Source organism: Cherax quadricarinatus, chromosome 98 (assembly GCF_038502225.1).
Source record: "Cherax quadricarinatus isolate ZL_2023a chromosome 98, ASM3850222v1, whole genome shotgun sequence".
Classification (NCBI taxonomy): Eukaryota; Metazoa; Arthropoda; class Malacostraca; order Decapoda; family Parastacidae; genus Cherax; species Cherax quadricarinatus.
Window position 1 is genome coordinate 5,105,940 of NC_091389.1, and position 16,305 is coordinate 5,122,244.

The 16,305-nt window shown below is 43.4% G+C and overlaps 2 protein-coding genes across 2 annotated transcripts in view; one reads left to right on the forward strand and one right to left on the reverse strand.

Moving 5' to 3' along the window:
* LOC128702551 (anoctamin-1-like) overlaps positions 1–16,305 on the forward strand; it is a 118,122-nt gene that overhangs the window by 98,122 nt on the left and 3,695 nt on the right. The window contains exons 12-13 of the mRNA XM_070105410.1: positions 12,063–12,300; positions 13,824–14,029. Coding sequence (XP_069961511.1) covers positions 12,063–12,300; positions 13,824–14,029 — 444 coding nt within the window. The remainder of the gene's footprint in view (positions 1–12,062; positions 12,301–13,823; positions 14,030–16,305) is intronic.
* LOC128702592 (uncharacterized) lies at positions 6,425–9,367 on the reverse strand. Its single transcript, XM_070105263.1, has 2 exons — positions 6,895–9,367; positions 6,425–6,751 (listed from the first exon to the last, which is right to left on the reverse strand). Exon 1 carries the CDS (start codon positions 9,072–9,074, stop codon positions 6,927–6,929), a length of 2,148 nt encoding a protein of 715 aa, XP_069961364.1. The 5' UTR covers positions 9,075–9,367; the 3' UTR covers positions 6,425–6,751; positions 6,895–6,926.

A 16,305-nucleotide genomic window follows, 5' to 3' on the forward strand; every position in this document is an offset into this window, starting at 1 on the left:
GGCTGTCTTCAAGACCCCTGGCTGTCTTCAAGACCCCTGGCTGTCTTCAAGATCCCTGGCTGTCTTCAAGACCCCTGGCTGTCTTCAAGACTCCAGGCTGTCTTCAAGACCCCTGGCTGTCTTCAAGATCCCTGGCTGTCTTCAAGATCCCTGGCTGTCTTCAAGACCCCTAGCTGTCTTCAAGATCCCTGGCTGTCTTCAAGACCCTTGGCTGTCTTCAAGATCCCTGGCTGTCTTCAAGACCCCTGGCTGTCTTCAAGACTCCAGGCTGTCTTCAAGACCCCTGGCTGTCTGCAAGATCCCTGGCTGTCTTCAAGACCCCTGGCTGTCTTCAAGATCCCTGGCTGTCTTCAAGACCCGTGGCTGTCTTCAAGACTCGTGGCTGTCTTCAAGACCCCTGGCTGGCTTCAAGACCCGTGGCTGTCTTCAAGACCCGTGGCTGTCTTCAAGACCCCTGGCTGTCTTCAAGACCCCTAGCTGTCTTCAAGACCCCTGGCTGTCTTCAAGACCCCTGGCTGCCTGCAAGACCCCTGGCTGTCTTCAAGACCCCTGGCTGTCTTCAAGACCCCTGGCTGTCTTCAAGATCCCTGGCTGTCTTCAAGCAGGCACTTGACAAGCACCTAAAGTCGGTACCTGACCAGCCTGGCTGTGGTTCGTACGTTGGATTGCGTGCGGCCAGCAGTGACAGCCTGGTTGATCAGACCCTGATCCACCATGAGGCCTGGTCAGACAGGGCCGCGGGGGCATTGACCCCCGGAACTCTCTCCAGGTAAACCCCAGGTAAATTTATGCAGCTATAACGAAACTACAGACTGACACCTCCAAGATCTTCCAAGCCACTGGACAGGTATTTACATTAGGCGACTCACTCTCCAATTCCTGACGGTGCTCCCTGCAAGGTGCTGTAATACAAAGTGTACACCTTGCAGATGTAGCAAATCCCGTCTGTATATTTTGTCTGCCTTAGTTTTCGCAGACTCCACACCTTCAGGGAGGAATCGGCCAAAAAATTGTAGCTCTTTTGTTTACCGTCGGATTTCCTCCAGTTTTGGTGCACAAGAGAAAGTGTTTTTACTCTTTCTTGAAAATATTTATCAAAAATATACCTCAAACAACAACTGAGAAAAGACTGAAAAAAGACTGATTTACAGAAAATGCCATTTGGCAGGAAGGTAGTCGTATATGGGACGACGTAAGGTTGTTTGGACACTTGGTGCCCAGACAACAATGTTAATACGTATTTACCCCAAAACTTTTCCTCTAAATAACTTATCTTTATTTCACAAAAAAATAAAGTTTGTTAGTTCTTGGAATGTTGCAAAAAATCTGCCCTTTACTCCCACATAACTAACAAAGTATTTGGAATATTTCCAAAAATGAATAATTGCAAATTAGAGAAATCATTATTCTACAATTTCTGTGAATATTATTCCATTTAATTAAGTAATAAAGGCAGAAATAGGTACATTAGGTGAATAAGTTACTTCCGAGATATTGCATCGACACCATGCCTAACCCTTCTAGGGTAGGGTAGGTGCCTGAGCCCGAGCCTTTAGCTCATAAGACTGTCATTCCCATTTGCCCCCTTGTGGCGGGGATGGCAGACCAGAGAGGCCTAGCTTGTGGCTAGGCCTGGGGACAGTTGGTCCCAAAGATGAGGAGGTACTTGTGCCTCCTCCCATGGGAGACTTAGGTCTCAGACACTCCCTAAAGAGGGAGCCAAGGCCGGGCCACCACTTGAACAAGGCCCGGGCCGGGAGAATACCGGCGAATCTTTAACTAACTAACTAACGAGATATTGGCCGGGAGCGCCGGCCGGCCCGCCGTCTCAAAAAAAAAAAAAAAAAATCGCGAAAATCGCGTTTGTTTGGGAGTATTTCTTAGTAAACTGATGTTCTAGTGCAGTTATCCTCTTCAAAACACCGTTTTCTCTTACTCAGAGACGACATGGAGGAGTAACTCATTTATATCGAAATATTCCCGATAATCTCTCGCCATATTATGGCCTATTTTATTCAGTCTAGAGTATATAACATGTTTGTATGTTATTTATAGTGTTTATTATATCATATTAGATCAATTCTGATACATAAATAAGCCGTGGAGTTGATATATAAGCTGATATAAGCGTAATAATGAAGTAATTTCTCCTGGCACTCTCTGGAGCGGTGGTAGGCCTGGTAGGCTCAAAGTCTACGGATAATATCCGCCTACTGTTTTATGATGCCAAATAGTCAGTTTATTTATTTATTTATTTATTTTAATTTGAGCACACATACAGAGGTACAACAAATACAGATAAGAGCAGCATGCCAAAGCCACTTACACTATGCATAGCATTACGGGCTGGCTTAAAATTAACTTAAGATGAACTAAGCAATGATGACATCAGTGATAAAACTTTAATGTAAACAGATTACTATAAAGCACAAGTGAGTATTACAAAGACAGGTCATATTGTTGTATGCATTGTTGTACATTCAGTAGAATGGAGTATTCTGTTAGGTAGTGTATTTAAAAAATAATAAAGTTAGATTGGGTTTTAGGTTTAACATTTATGTGATATAATTGTGAGAAACATTTAAGATATACAATTTATAAGGTTCAGTTATTCAGTATTTATTTGGTTTTGGGTGAGTAAGTGATCTTTGAGAAGAGACTTGAATTTATAAACAGGTAGTGTTTCTTTTATATTTACAGGTAATGAATTCCAGATTTTAGGGCCTTTTATGTGCATTGAGTTTTTGCATAGTGTGAGATGGACACGAGGAACATCAAAGAGTGATCTGTGCCTTGTGTTATGGTCATGTGTTCTGTTGAGGTTGGCAAGGAGATGTTTGAGGGGAGGGTTAATATCAGAGTTGAGTGTTCTATGTATGTAATAGGTGCAGTAATAAGTATGAATGTTTTGTATGGTGAGTAGGTTTAGTGTATTGAATATTGGTGGAGTTTGCTGCCTGTAGTGAGAATTTGTTATCATTCTAACTGCAGCCTTTTGTTGGGTAATTAGTGGTCTGAGATGGTTAATTGTTGTTGAGCCCCATGCACAAATTCCATAGGTGAGATAGGGGTAAATAAGAGTGATATAGGGCCAGGAGGGCTGACTGTGGAACATAGTACCGTATCTTCGATAGTATGCCTACAGTCTTAAGATAAGATAAGAGATAAGATTTCGTTCGGATTTTTAACCCCGGAGGGTTAGCCACCCAGGATAACCCAAGAAAGTCAGTGCATCATCGAGGACTGTGTAACTTATTTCCATTGGAGTCCTTAATCTTGTCCCCCAGGATGCCACCCACACCAGTCGACTAACACCCAGATACCTATTTGCTGCTAGGTGAACAGGACAACAGGTGTAAGGAAACGTGTCGAAATGTTTCCACCCGCCGGGAATCGAACCCGGGCCCTCCGTGTGTGAAGCGGGAGCTTTAGCCACCAGGCCACCGGGCCTTGGAAATTTTCTTAGAAATTTGTTGTATATGTGTATGAAATTTGAGTCTATTATCAAGGTGGATTCCTAAGAATTTTCCCTCTGTTAGTTTTGTGATAGGTGATCCATTTATCATTATGTTAAGAGGGACATCTGTAGCTCTGTTACCAAACTGAATGAAGTAGGTTTTGTCAATGTTTAGTGTAAGTTTGTTAGTCCTCATCCAGGTAGATATTTTCTGTAATTCGGTATTTACAGTATTGGCTAGCGTGACTGGGCTCGGGTGAGAGAAGACGTATGTAGTGTCATCTGCAAATAGTGTGGGTTTGAGTAATTGCGAAGCATTTGGAAGGTCATTTATGTATAGGAGAAAGAGAAGAGGGCCAAGGACACTTCCCTGTGGGACACCAACTGTAATTGGTTGCGCAGAAGAGTTTGCCCCATTTGCGTACACATATTGGCTTCTGTTGCTGAGGTATGACTTGAGGTAGTTGAGGGAGTGCCCTCTTATACCATACTGTGACAATTTTACGTGGAGCAAGTCATGGTCAACTGTATCAAAAGCTTTACGTAAGTCAATGAAGATCCCCAGTGGGACTTCTTTTTTCTCTATTGCAGTGTATATATGTTCTAGCATGTGTATAATAGCATCATTAGTATTTTTATTAGGCCTGAATCCAAATTGGCAGGGGTTGAGTATGTTTTGGGAGATAAGGTAGGAGTAGATTCGTTTATGAATTAATTTTTCGAAGATTTTTGAGAGAGGGTGTAAGTTGGATATTGGCCTATAGTTATTCAACTCTGTTTGGTCTCCTCCTTTGTGGATCGGGGCCCCTCAAGGAAGGTTCCTTGATGTTGGTGAGGGGCTCTTGATTTAGGGAATTTGATCTGTGCTCCAGTTCCCCAAATTAAGCCTGAATGCCTTCCACAACCCCCCCCCCAGGCGCTGTATAATCCTCCGGGTTTAGCGCTTCCCCTTTGATTATAATAATAATGTGGATCGGGGTGACCCTTGCTATTTTGAGTACTGTAGGGAAGGTGGAGGATTCAATGGATTTGTTAAAGAGTGTTGCAATGATTGGTGATAGCACTTGTGACACTTTTTTGTATATAAAGGGTGGTAAGGTATTTAAATCTCCTGCCTTGTTTTTTAGTGCGTTGATAATAAGGGAGACTTCGTATGGGTTAGTCGGAGCTAGGAACAGTGTGTTCGGGTAGTTGCCGGTGAGGTAATCATTTGGTGGGGTATCTGAGCTTGGGATTTTATTGGCAAGGTTTTGTCCTATAGTGGAGAAGAAATCATTGAGTCTGTTTGCTGTTTCTGTTGGTGGGAGTTGGGGTTCATCTGATTTTGCTAATTTTATTTCGCTATTTCGTGATATCTTTTTTGTTCCCAGAATTTCTGATAGGGTTTTCCAGGTCTTTTTTATATCACCTCGTAAGTTGGATAATCTGTTCTCATAATACAATTTTTTTGCCTTTCTTATCAGGCTGATTAGGATTGACGAGTAACGTTTTGTTTGGTCTCTGGTTATGTGACCCATTCTGTACTGTTTTTCATATCGGTGTTTTGTATTTATGGATTTGAGAATGCTGGGTGTTAGCCAGGGACTGTTCAGTCTCTTTGCTGTCATCTGTTTAGTTTTTTTAGGGCAGTGCTTGTTATAGAGGTATTGGGTTTTTTTTAGAAAATTATTAAAACATTCGTCAATATCTGTATAGGTTTCTAGCTCAGTGTGCCAGTCAATGTTTGCTATTGCTGTTGTGAAGTTATTAATGGCTGCCTCATTGTGAAGTCTGAAGGTGACTTTAGTAGTGTCTTGGGGTATTTTACCAAGAGTTGTTATGAGGAAAGTAGGGTAGTGGTCTGTGGTATTATCTGTAATTATGCCTGATTTTAAAGGGGATATGGTGTTGGTCCAGATGTGGTCAAGTAGGGAAACACTAGTCTCTGTAACTCTTGTAGGTTTTGTTACTGTTGGTAGCAACATACAGTTACTCATTGTGTTTGTGAATTCAGTAACGTGTGGGTCCTGGTCTTGCAGGAGATTTATATTGAAGTCACCTGAGAGTAGTAAGTGATCTTTGTTCATGCGTGCATCAGTTATCATACTTCCTAGGTTTTGACTAAATTGGCTAATGTTTGACTGTGGAACTCTGTAGATGTTTATCAATGTGAGAGGTTTTTGTAGGTACTTGGATTTGAATTTAGCTATTATATATTCCCCATGTTCATCCCTTGTGCAAGTATTAGTGATACATTCTAGTTGGTCTGAGTAGTATATGGCTGTGCCACCCCCTTGTGTTATTATATTAGAAAGAATAATGCAAGAAAAATCGATAAAAAACAAGGAAAATTTTCCAAAATATATATGGGCTGTGAGCAGACTCGCTACCCATATCGCGGTCACCATACATGATATAAATGACAATAATTTCTTGTAGAAATGTCGTAGAACATTGATTCTGGTACCATTGTGTTGCCAGAGAGTTTAGCTATTTTTCTATATGAATAACTCTGTTTCCAAAACTTTTCGATTTTATTTTAGTTCGCGCAAATAATCAAGAACCCCTCACCAGCATCAAGGAACCTCCCTTGAGGGGATTGGTTCATAAATAATGGTGCATCAATATCATAAATAATGGTGCATCAATATCATAAATAATGGTGCATCAATATCATAAATAATGGTGCATCAATATCATAAATAATGGTGCATCAATATCATAAATAATGGTGCATCAATATCATAAATAATGGTGCATCAATATCATAAATAATGGTGCATCAATATCATAAATAATGGTGCATCAATATCATATTATTATTATTATTATTATTATTATAATCAAGGGGGAAGCGCTAAACCCGGAGGATTATACAGCGCCTGGGGGGGGATGTGCATCAATATCATAAATACAAGCAAATGCACTTTCAAGAAAATCAATGAATACATTGAACATTATTACAGAGTGGGTAAAAATACTCATAGTGCCTTTATACATTTATTGAGTAGAACTGGTTGTTCAGACAATATTCCTGAAGTTCCATGAAGATCCCTTCATCCTGATGTTCCATGAAGTTCCCTTCATCCTGAAGTTCCATGAAGATCCCTTCATCCTGAAGTTCCATGAAGATCCCTTCATCCTGAAGTTCCCTTCATCCTTTAGTTCCATGAAGATCCCTTCATCCTGAAGTTCCATGAAGTTCCCTTCATCATGAAGTTCCATGAAGTTCCCTTCATCCTGAAGTTCCATGAAGTTCCCTTCACCCTGAAGTTCTCTGAGGTCGGCCAGTCATGACAATCCATCCCAATCAAACTGAAAAGAAAGAAATGAATGCTCAAAATCCTATTCCCAGTAATTATTCCCAGTGATTATGTACACAGATGCTGTAATTGCACACATATATGATATTTATATACATAAAAATACACCAAAAAAAAAACACAAGAATTACGTACCTTTGACCAGGTGTAGGTGGACACATTGTCATCTAATGTCCACCAGGCTCGTAGGACATGTCCTGTCCCCTTTTCCTCTTCTTGCTTTTTCTGGTCCGTACTACCTGCATGTTCTTGTCCATTTTTTCAAGGTGTTTTTGAGTCACTGCTGAACGTCCATAGCCAAGGGGTATGTCTAGGCAGCTCCTCACATACCCACTATTGTACTCTGCCACAGCATGGCTGGCTGCGAAATCAGCTTGCCTCTTTGTTCGAAATAGGGTTTTATTGCAGTAAGACCATATGCGTTGATGTAGACTTTCATTAGCGTTTTGCGTTCTGCCTTTTACACAACGCCGCATCATTTCATCTGTTGTTAGGTCTTTGTAAATATTATGCACCTTCTTCATGTATGCAGGTTCTAACTGGAGCTGTACTTTCATTGTGGTGTGAGATGGTGGGGGAAGGTTTGCTGCTACTGCTTTCTGGTAGAAACACCAGGAATTATCACCTGTTGGGCAAAGGTGATGCTGTGGTTTTTCATCAGTTGAGGAACAATGAAAGAAGCTTGCCATGATACTATTCCTCATATCTTCAACATCATGATTGATCTTCTCTCGCAGGTTCTTCTGAAAGTAGTGCGTCAACTTATCGATTACAAAGTCGGTCAACATGCCCATTTTCTTCATGGCGAACTCCTTCCTCTTCCTCCCAGTTTTCAATTCTTTCTCAACATATTGTGACTTGACTAAATCTATTAGTCTGTTCTTTAGACGTTTAGCATAGTGATTGATACATTCCTCTTTTTCAACATTTACACCTGGATATGGACCTTCACCATCGTTGAGGTCAGCAATGGCTTTATATGTGTTGCTATCACCATCACTCACAATTGTTTTGTATCTTAATTTATTTTCAAGTGATCGCTCCCACATCATTACTGCTGCTTCACTTTCCATCTTTGCAGAGGTTCCTGAATAGTTTATGTTGCATTCAAGTTCGTGTTTTTTGCGAAATTCTTCATATTTTTCATTAGTTATTTTCTTACTGTTCAAACGATTTTCCAAAAAGGAACACATATTACAGTACTTGCTGAAAATTTGATAATCAACCACTAATTTTGTCAAGGCATCTATAGCAACACCAATGCCTATATTTGAGTGATGTCCCCTTGTGTGCCATGTTCCGTCATACGTTACATCAATGTCAAGAATTCCTGCATCATCTGGCACAATATTCAGTTTGCGATATTCTTGAACAATAATGTCTTTAGATTCAGCAAGTATTTTCTTACATGACTCGACAGATTTTTCTGTTATCATAGACGCATATTTATTGTATGTCTCCAGACTGATATGTGGCAAACTACACACTGCATTTCTACGGACAAATGCACGGTATCCACGACCTGCTAACAATTCCCCATACACCATCCTACCAGTTACAGCATTCAGTGTTTTATACGACCTGGGTTTTTCCCCCAACTTATAGGGACACATAATACACTCTAGAACAACAGTGCTCTCTAGATGTTGCTCATAATATACAGGCTTCAAGCTTGCAACACGACACTTAGGGCAAACTACATGCGAAAAGATATCAGTATATAATTTTCTACGATCAACAATCATCAATCTCTTTCCAGTGCTATGAGGATGTATAGTGTCAAATAATGACACTCTCTTTTTGGCACTTGACACCCCAGCAGGTGCAGGTGTTGACACTGGAATATCACTCGCAACACAACTATCACTGTCACGTTCAACACTATTATGAATATCAGTGGTGGCCATGGAGCTGTTGGCCACATCTGGGGTGGCAGTGGAGGTGCTGGCCACGGATGTGGCCACCAGAGATGTGGCCATGGAGATGCAGGCCACAGGAGATGTGGCCACCGGAGATGTGGCCACGGAGATGCTGGCCACAGGAGATGTGGCCATTGAGGTGCTGGCTACAGACGTGACATATCTTTTGGTTTTCGAACCTTTGGGTCGGCCAACTGGACGTCGTGTGGCCACAGGTATCGCTGTTTGTTTCTGCTTTCCCGATCCTCTAGGTCGGCCACGTGAACGTGGGGTGGCCACATATACAGTGGCCGTGGAGGTAGTGGCTGTGGAGGTAGTAGTCGTCATGGTGGCCATGGAGGTAGAAGTCGTGATAGTAGTAGCTGTCAAGGTGACCACGGTGGCCACAGTGGCCATGGATTCGTCTTGAGAGGAGTGTGGTGGCACTAACTCTTGAGAGGAGTGTGGTGGTACTAACTCTTGAGAGGAGTGTGGTGGTACTAACTCTTGAGAGGAGTGTGGTGGTACTAACTCTTGAGAGGAGTGTGGTGGTACTAACTCTTGAGAGGAGTGTGGTGGCACTAACTCTTGAGAGGAGTGTGGTGGTACTAACTCTTGAGAGGAGTGTGGTGGTACTAACTCTTGAGAGGAGTGTGGTGGCACTAACTCTTGAGAGGAGTGTGGTGGCACTAACTCTTGAGAGGAGTGTGGTGGTAAAGAAAGTCAGTGCGTCATCGAGGACTGTCTAACTTATTTCCATTGTGGTCCTTAATCTTGTCCCCTAGGATGCCACCCACACCAGTCCACTAACACCCAGGTACCTATTTGCTGCTAGGTGAACAGGACAACAGGTGTAAGGAAACGTGTCGGAATGTTTCCACCCGCCGGGAATCGAACCCGGGCCCTCCATGTGTGAAGCGGGAGCTTTAGCCACCAGGCCACCGGGCCTTCTCACAGCTACACTGATGGTTTCCAGTTACTATTTAGAAGATCTACCTAAAAAATACACCAAAAAAAAAAAAGGAAAAAATACGTGTGTGGTATTGTTATGACGTAAGCCGCCGCGCTGTGATGACCTAGTTACCTTTCTTATAATTACCATAACTTTTTATCTAATTGTCGTACAGACACGAGACGCACACCATAATGTTGCCAGATGTCTGCTCTATTTTTCGATAAATTAACTAATTTTTCATATTTTTTCGATTTTTTGGTCTCTGAGCTCAGAATTGCCCTACAGCCCCCTGAATTCTGCATCCTCAAGATTCTTCCCAACTATGTTAACTTCACTGCAGACCTGTCTCCTGCCCAAGATACTGTCCCTGGAAGCTCATCCACCGACACTGTTCATGCTGCCTCAACCACTGTCTCCCATGCCTCCCAACCCGTTGTTACACCACTATTACACCTCTCCACTGCTCCTGTCGACCCTCAGTCACCTGTTAACAACACTGTTTACCTGGAGTTTACCTGGAGAGAGTTCCGGGGGTCAACGCCCCCGCGGCCCGGTCTGAGACCAGGCCTCCTGGTGGATCACAGCCTGATCAACCAGGCTGTTGCTGCTGGCTGCACGCAAACCAACATACGAGCTACAGCCCGGCTGATCCGGAACTGACTTTAGGTGCTTGTCCAGTGCCAGCTTGAAGACTGCCAGGGGTCTGTTGGTAATCCCCCTTATGTGTGCTGGGAGGCTGTAGACTCGCCTACTGTATCCACTTCAGAAGAAGACACTGATGACTCCAGTACACCTTCATGGAAAAACCTTACCTTCTACACTGCTCCATCAAATGCACCAATGACCTGCTCTGAACTCTACAAAGGCCACGGTGCCGGAACAGTCAAGTTTGCCTGCGGGCCACCACTTCACACTCACCCAAGTTCTTGAGTCCATCAAGCTTCTGCGTTTCACCTTTGGAAATAAGATTAAACTATACCACCTCTCCAGGAGTAGCTTCAGCAAGTTTGAAAATGGTTCCACTTCAAACCTGCCTCCATAATCACTCCTCTAACACCCATCAGTGTGCTTCCCTCTGGAGCCCGGTCCCTGGACCCATTGTGTACCCCTGTAATCTGTAAATACCTTTGTAACTTGTCATGATTGTGACTAGACCTACCTGGAGTTCATTACCTTTGTAAACTGTGAGTTCATTACCTTTGTAAATTGTGAATTCATTACCTCTGTAACTTGCTCAGCTATCAAAACTTTGGAGTCCAGTCCCTGGACCCATTATGTACCTCTGTAATCTTTTGACTACCGCCCACAGGATGGGTATGGGGTGCATAATAAACATATTAAACTAACTAACTAACCTCTGATGTTCGTCTGCCTGCCCTCTCCTGCCACCTAACTTGCTGCCAGCTTCTCAAAACCTCCAACCACCACAAGACCGTTGCAACAGAGCCTGCACCTCGTCCTGCTTTTCCAGTCTGCCTCGCTAGTGCCTCATTTTCTCATTTTCTCTCTTTTTACACTCCCTCAACACTTTCCTAACGTCTTTTTTGCTCTCCTTATACCCCACCTTCCTTACATCATTCTACTTCGTAAACTCCTCTCATGCTAGATAAGATTTCGTTCGGATTTTTAACCCCCGAGGGTTAGCCACCAAGGATAACCCAAGAAAGTCAGTGCGTCATCGAGGACTGTCTAACTTATTTCCATTGGGGTCCTTAATCTTGTCCCCCAGGATGCGACCCACACCAGTCGACTAACACCCAGGTACCTATTTGCTGCTAGGTGAACAGGACAACAGGTGTAAGGAAACGTGTCAAAATGTTTCCACCCACCAGGAATCGAACCCGGGCCCTCCGTGTGTGAAGCGGGAGCTTTAGCCACCAGGCCACCGGGCCACCTTTCTTTACTGCTATCTTTACCTCGTCATTCCATGAATCATTTCTTTTGCCTCCTGCACCCACCCTATGTCCATGAAGTGTGATAAATGTTTTAAAAAACGACAAGTTGAAGACTGAGACACTTACGCAACATATGGGAATCTTTATTTATGTGTTTAGTCCATTATTCTACGAGATTGATGGACTGAACACATCGACTCCAGGCTGAGGGACTAATTACCTCTAGCTCCTCCTCTCCTTTCACCAATCTACTTTGTATTGGACTGATGAAGTCACTGTGTGGCGAAACGTTTCCTCAATAAAGATTCCCATATGATGCTTAAGTGTCTCTATATCCATAAACCTGTTCTGTACACTCTAACATTGCAGTCTTAAATCTACTCCATACACAAATAACCCGCACATAGATGAGAGGAGCTTACGACGTCGTCGTAAGCTCCTCTCATCTACGGGTTATTTGTGTATCGTTCCAGTCACGGTATTGTGCCTTTTTTTGTTATCTGCCCCATACCTCCAGTTTATAAACGAATTAGAGTATATTTAACATGTTAACAGTGTGAGCCTGGAGGCTGTCTGATTGAACTATCGGTGCAGTTGGCCACAATAATGATCGGGAGACAGGCCATCAACGCTGCCCTGGAAATGGGTGTTCCAGTTGTCCGTAGCTGGTGTAACAAAATGACTTTACACTCTCCCAAGCAACCCTTCAATGTTCTCTGGCCACAGTGGGTCAAGGACTTCTATCGCATCAACTGTGACTCCCGAAGCCTCTTCTTTGAGTATTTGGAGATGGGTGAGTGTTTTGTGATGGGATACTGTCTATTAAAATTTGTTAAATTTGTCCTGACACGAGTCTGAGTGATGCTGTCTATTGTCCAATTAAGAACGTACACTTTAGAGCGGATTTTTTCCCTTCATTTCTCCTCTGATATCTCTCACATAATATTTCTTATTTTGGGTCAGGATATGTTAAGTTTAAGCTAACATTATATTTAACCCGTTGCTATGTATAATAACCTGACAATATGATAATAAATTACAAAAGGTAAACCATACCACGGGTGGGGTTAGAACCCGCGGTCAGAGAGTTATAAAACTCCAGACCGACGCGTTAACCACTGGACCAGCTGCTACAATAAGATTCACCCAACTAGTTATATTCATACACCATAGGAAGGTTAGCACAGGCCACCACTGTGACCACAAATAGAGTGTTATTACTGACCGCGGGTTCTAACCCCACCCATGGTATGGCTTGTTCACAATCTTGTCATTATGATTTTATGAATCATGTACAACAGAATATTTGCTTCTGGTAATGAGAGACGGATTTCAGAGTTTTGTCCATACACTTACAATCAAATTTTACATTACATTTAAATGTAAGTGAAAAACCCAGTACTTACTAGTACCACTTTTTACCAGTGTCACAAAAGGAGAGAGAAAAAAAACTGGATGGGTTAATGACTTGCTTCGTGGAACCTCAGGTCGGTTGACTGAGACTGGAATATTTCTTGAGTATTCAACTTATATTTTGATGCTGCATCGTAAGGTGTGATGGATGAGATTTTACCCAACATTAATAAAAAAAATCCGAGCTTCACCTTACGGTAGAGTTATAGGATGTGTCTATGTTGCTAATGATTTCTCTAGTGATGAACTAGTGAGTGTTACGAGCATTTTGAGATCGTCTCAAAATTCACTCTGTTTAACCCCGTCACACATGTAAGTCAGTAAGTTAGTTTATTCAGGTATACACAAATACAGTTACATAGAATTATCATACATAGCAACATATGAGTAGACAACCTGGGATAATCCAAAAAAGTCAGATAAAGTGACTTATTTCTATTGGCTTCTTTTAATTGTATCCGTAAGTCCCCGTCACACCTCTAGGATACGTGTGGCAGCGTTCCTCTGGTCATAAGTCATTTACTAACATCGAGGTGCCCAGAAAAGACTTCAGGGCACACTTGTTGTGCCAGTAGTGAGGTATGAGGCAAAGTTATATCCTGGAAACTGGACCAGTTCTCCTCATCTTCTGATGGGCCCTGAGAGCCTCCCAGTTCCTGGTGTTGTGTGGCCCCTGTGGTTTAAGTGCGTCTCCCTCAATATAAGAAAATAACGAGAAAATGAAGTCATTGAACATGTTTTTGACATCAGAATCGCAGTTCCACTAATGTTGACGATAAAGATATCTAAATGTTTTTATCGTCAGTGTTAGATGGTTCGTAAGAACGATATAAACGTGTTTACTGTCAATGTTAGATGATTGGTTTGTAAAGACGATATATAACGTTGTGTTTTCCTTCTTAGTATTGCAGTTCGGGTTTGTAACGATCTTCGTGGCATCATTCCCGCTGGCTCCAGTGTTCGCATTGGTCAACAACTTGCTGGAAACCCGCCTGGATGCCAGCAAGTTTATCAGGCACTACAGAAGACCAGCACCACACCGCGGCAGAGATATTGGTGTTTGGTTGAAGATACTTGACACCGTCAGTAATATCGCAGTAGTTAGCAATGTTAGTGTCTAGTCTGTTAGTTAACATTGTTAATGCTCTCTCTAAGGTAGTTACCAGTATTAGTGGCCACTCTGGTGGTGTTACCAGTGTTAGTGGCCACTCTGGTGATGTTACCAGTGTTAGTGGCCACTCTGGTGATGTTACCAGTGTTAATGGCCACTCTGGTGATGTTACCAGTATTAGTGGCCACTCTGGTGGTGTTACCAGTGTTAGTGGCCACTCTGGTGATGTTACCAGTGTTAGTGGCCACTCTGGTGATGTTACCAGTGTTAGTGGCCACTCTGGTGATATTTCCAGTGTTAGTGGCCACTCTGGTGATATTACCAGTGTTAGTGGCCACTCTGGTGATGTTACCAGTGTTAGTGGCCACTCTGGTGGTGTTACCAGTGTTAGTGGCCACTCTGGTGATGTTACCAGTGTTAGTGACCACTCTGGTGGTGTTACCAGTGTTAGTGGCCACTCTGGTGATATTACCAGTGTTAGTGGCCACTCTGGTGATGTTACCAGTGTTAGTGGCCACTCTGGTGATATTACCAGTGTTAGTGGCCACTCTGGTGATGTTACCAGTGTTAGTGGCCACTCTGGTGATGTTACCAGTGTTAGTGGCCACTCTGGTGATGTTACCAGTGTTAGTGGCCACTCTGGTGATGTTACCAGTGTTAGTGGCCACTCTGGTGATGTTACCAGTGTTAGTGGCCACTCTGGTGATATTACCAGTGTTAGTGGCCACTCTGGTGGTGTTACCAGTGTTAGTGGCCACTCTGGTGATGTTACCAGTGTTAGTGGCCACTCTGGTGGTGTTACCAGTGTTAGTGGCCACTCTGGTGATATTACCAGTGTTAGTGGCCACTCTGGTGATGTTACCAGTGTTAGTGGCCACTCTGGTGATGTTACCAGTGTTAGTGGCCACTCTGGTGATGTTACCAGTGTTAGTGGCCACTCTGGTGATGTTACCAGTGTTAGTGGCCACTCTGGTGATATTACCAGTGTTAGTGGCCACTCTGGTGATGTTACCAGTGTTAGTGGCCACTCTGGTGATATTACCAGTGTTAGTGGCCACTCTGGTGGTGTTACCAGTGTTAGTGGCCACTCTGGTGATGTTACCAGTGTTAGTGGCCACTCTGGTGGTGTTACCAGTGTTAGTGGCCACTCTGGTGATATTACCAGTGTTAGTGGCCACTCTGGTGATGTTACCAGTGTTAGTGGCCACTCTGGTGATGTTACCAGTGTTAGTGGCCACTCTGGTGATGTTACCAGTGTTAGTGGCCACTCTGGTGATATTACCAGTGTTCCAAAGGTGAACACCCCTGGAACATTATATCAAATATTCTGGCTTTGAAGTGGCTAGTTTACCCCCCATATCCATCCTGTGGATGGTAGTGCAAGAGCATATAGATACAGAAAAGGCCTATGAACTAGGCCTAGAAACTAGGCCACAAAGGGTTAACAGGAATATATCTTCATTTAAATCTTGAGAGATTGATGTATCCGATATTTTGAGAATGTACTTAAAGATACACTTTACGGTAGTGTCTTCATTGATTACGTTCTATTATTTTTCAAAGTTTTTGCGTAATGTTCCGGTTGTGGTACCTGTTATGTCAGGAGTGGAGGTCTGGAACCTGTCTTGTCAGGACTCAAGGAGGTCTGGAACCTGTCTTGTCAGGACTCAAGGAGGTCTGGAACCTGTCTTGTCAGGACTCAAGGGGGTCTGGAACCTGTCTTGTCAGGACTCAAGGGGGTCTGGAACCTGTCTTGTCAGGACTCAAGGAGGTCTGGAACCTGTCTTGTCAGGACTCAAGGGGGTCTGGAACCTGTCTTGTCAGGACTCAAGGAGGTCTGGAACCTGTCTTGTCAGGACTCAAGGGGGTCTGGAACCTGTCTTGTCAGGACTCAAGGGGGTCTGGAACCTGTCTTGTCAGGACTCAAGGGGGTCTGGAACCTGTCTTGTCAGGACTCAAGGGGGTCTGGAACCTGTCTTGTCAGGACTCAAGGGGGTCTGGAACCTGTCTTGTCAGGACTCAAGGGGGTCTGGAACCTGTTATATGCCAGAAGTGAAGGAGATCTGGAACCTGTTATATGTCGGGAGTGAAGGAGGTCTGGAACCTGTCTTGTCAGGACTCAAGGGGGTCTGGAACCTGTTATATGCCAGAAGTGAAGGAGATCTGGAACCTGTTATATGTCGGGAGAGAAGGAGGTCTGGAACCTGTCTTGTCAGGACTCAAGGGGGTCTGGAACCTGTTATATGCCAGAAGTGAAGGAGATCTGGAACCTGT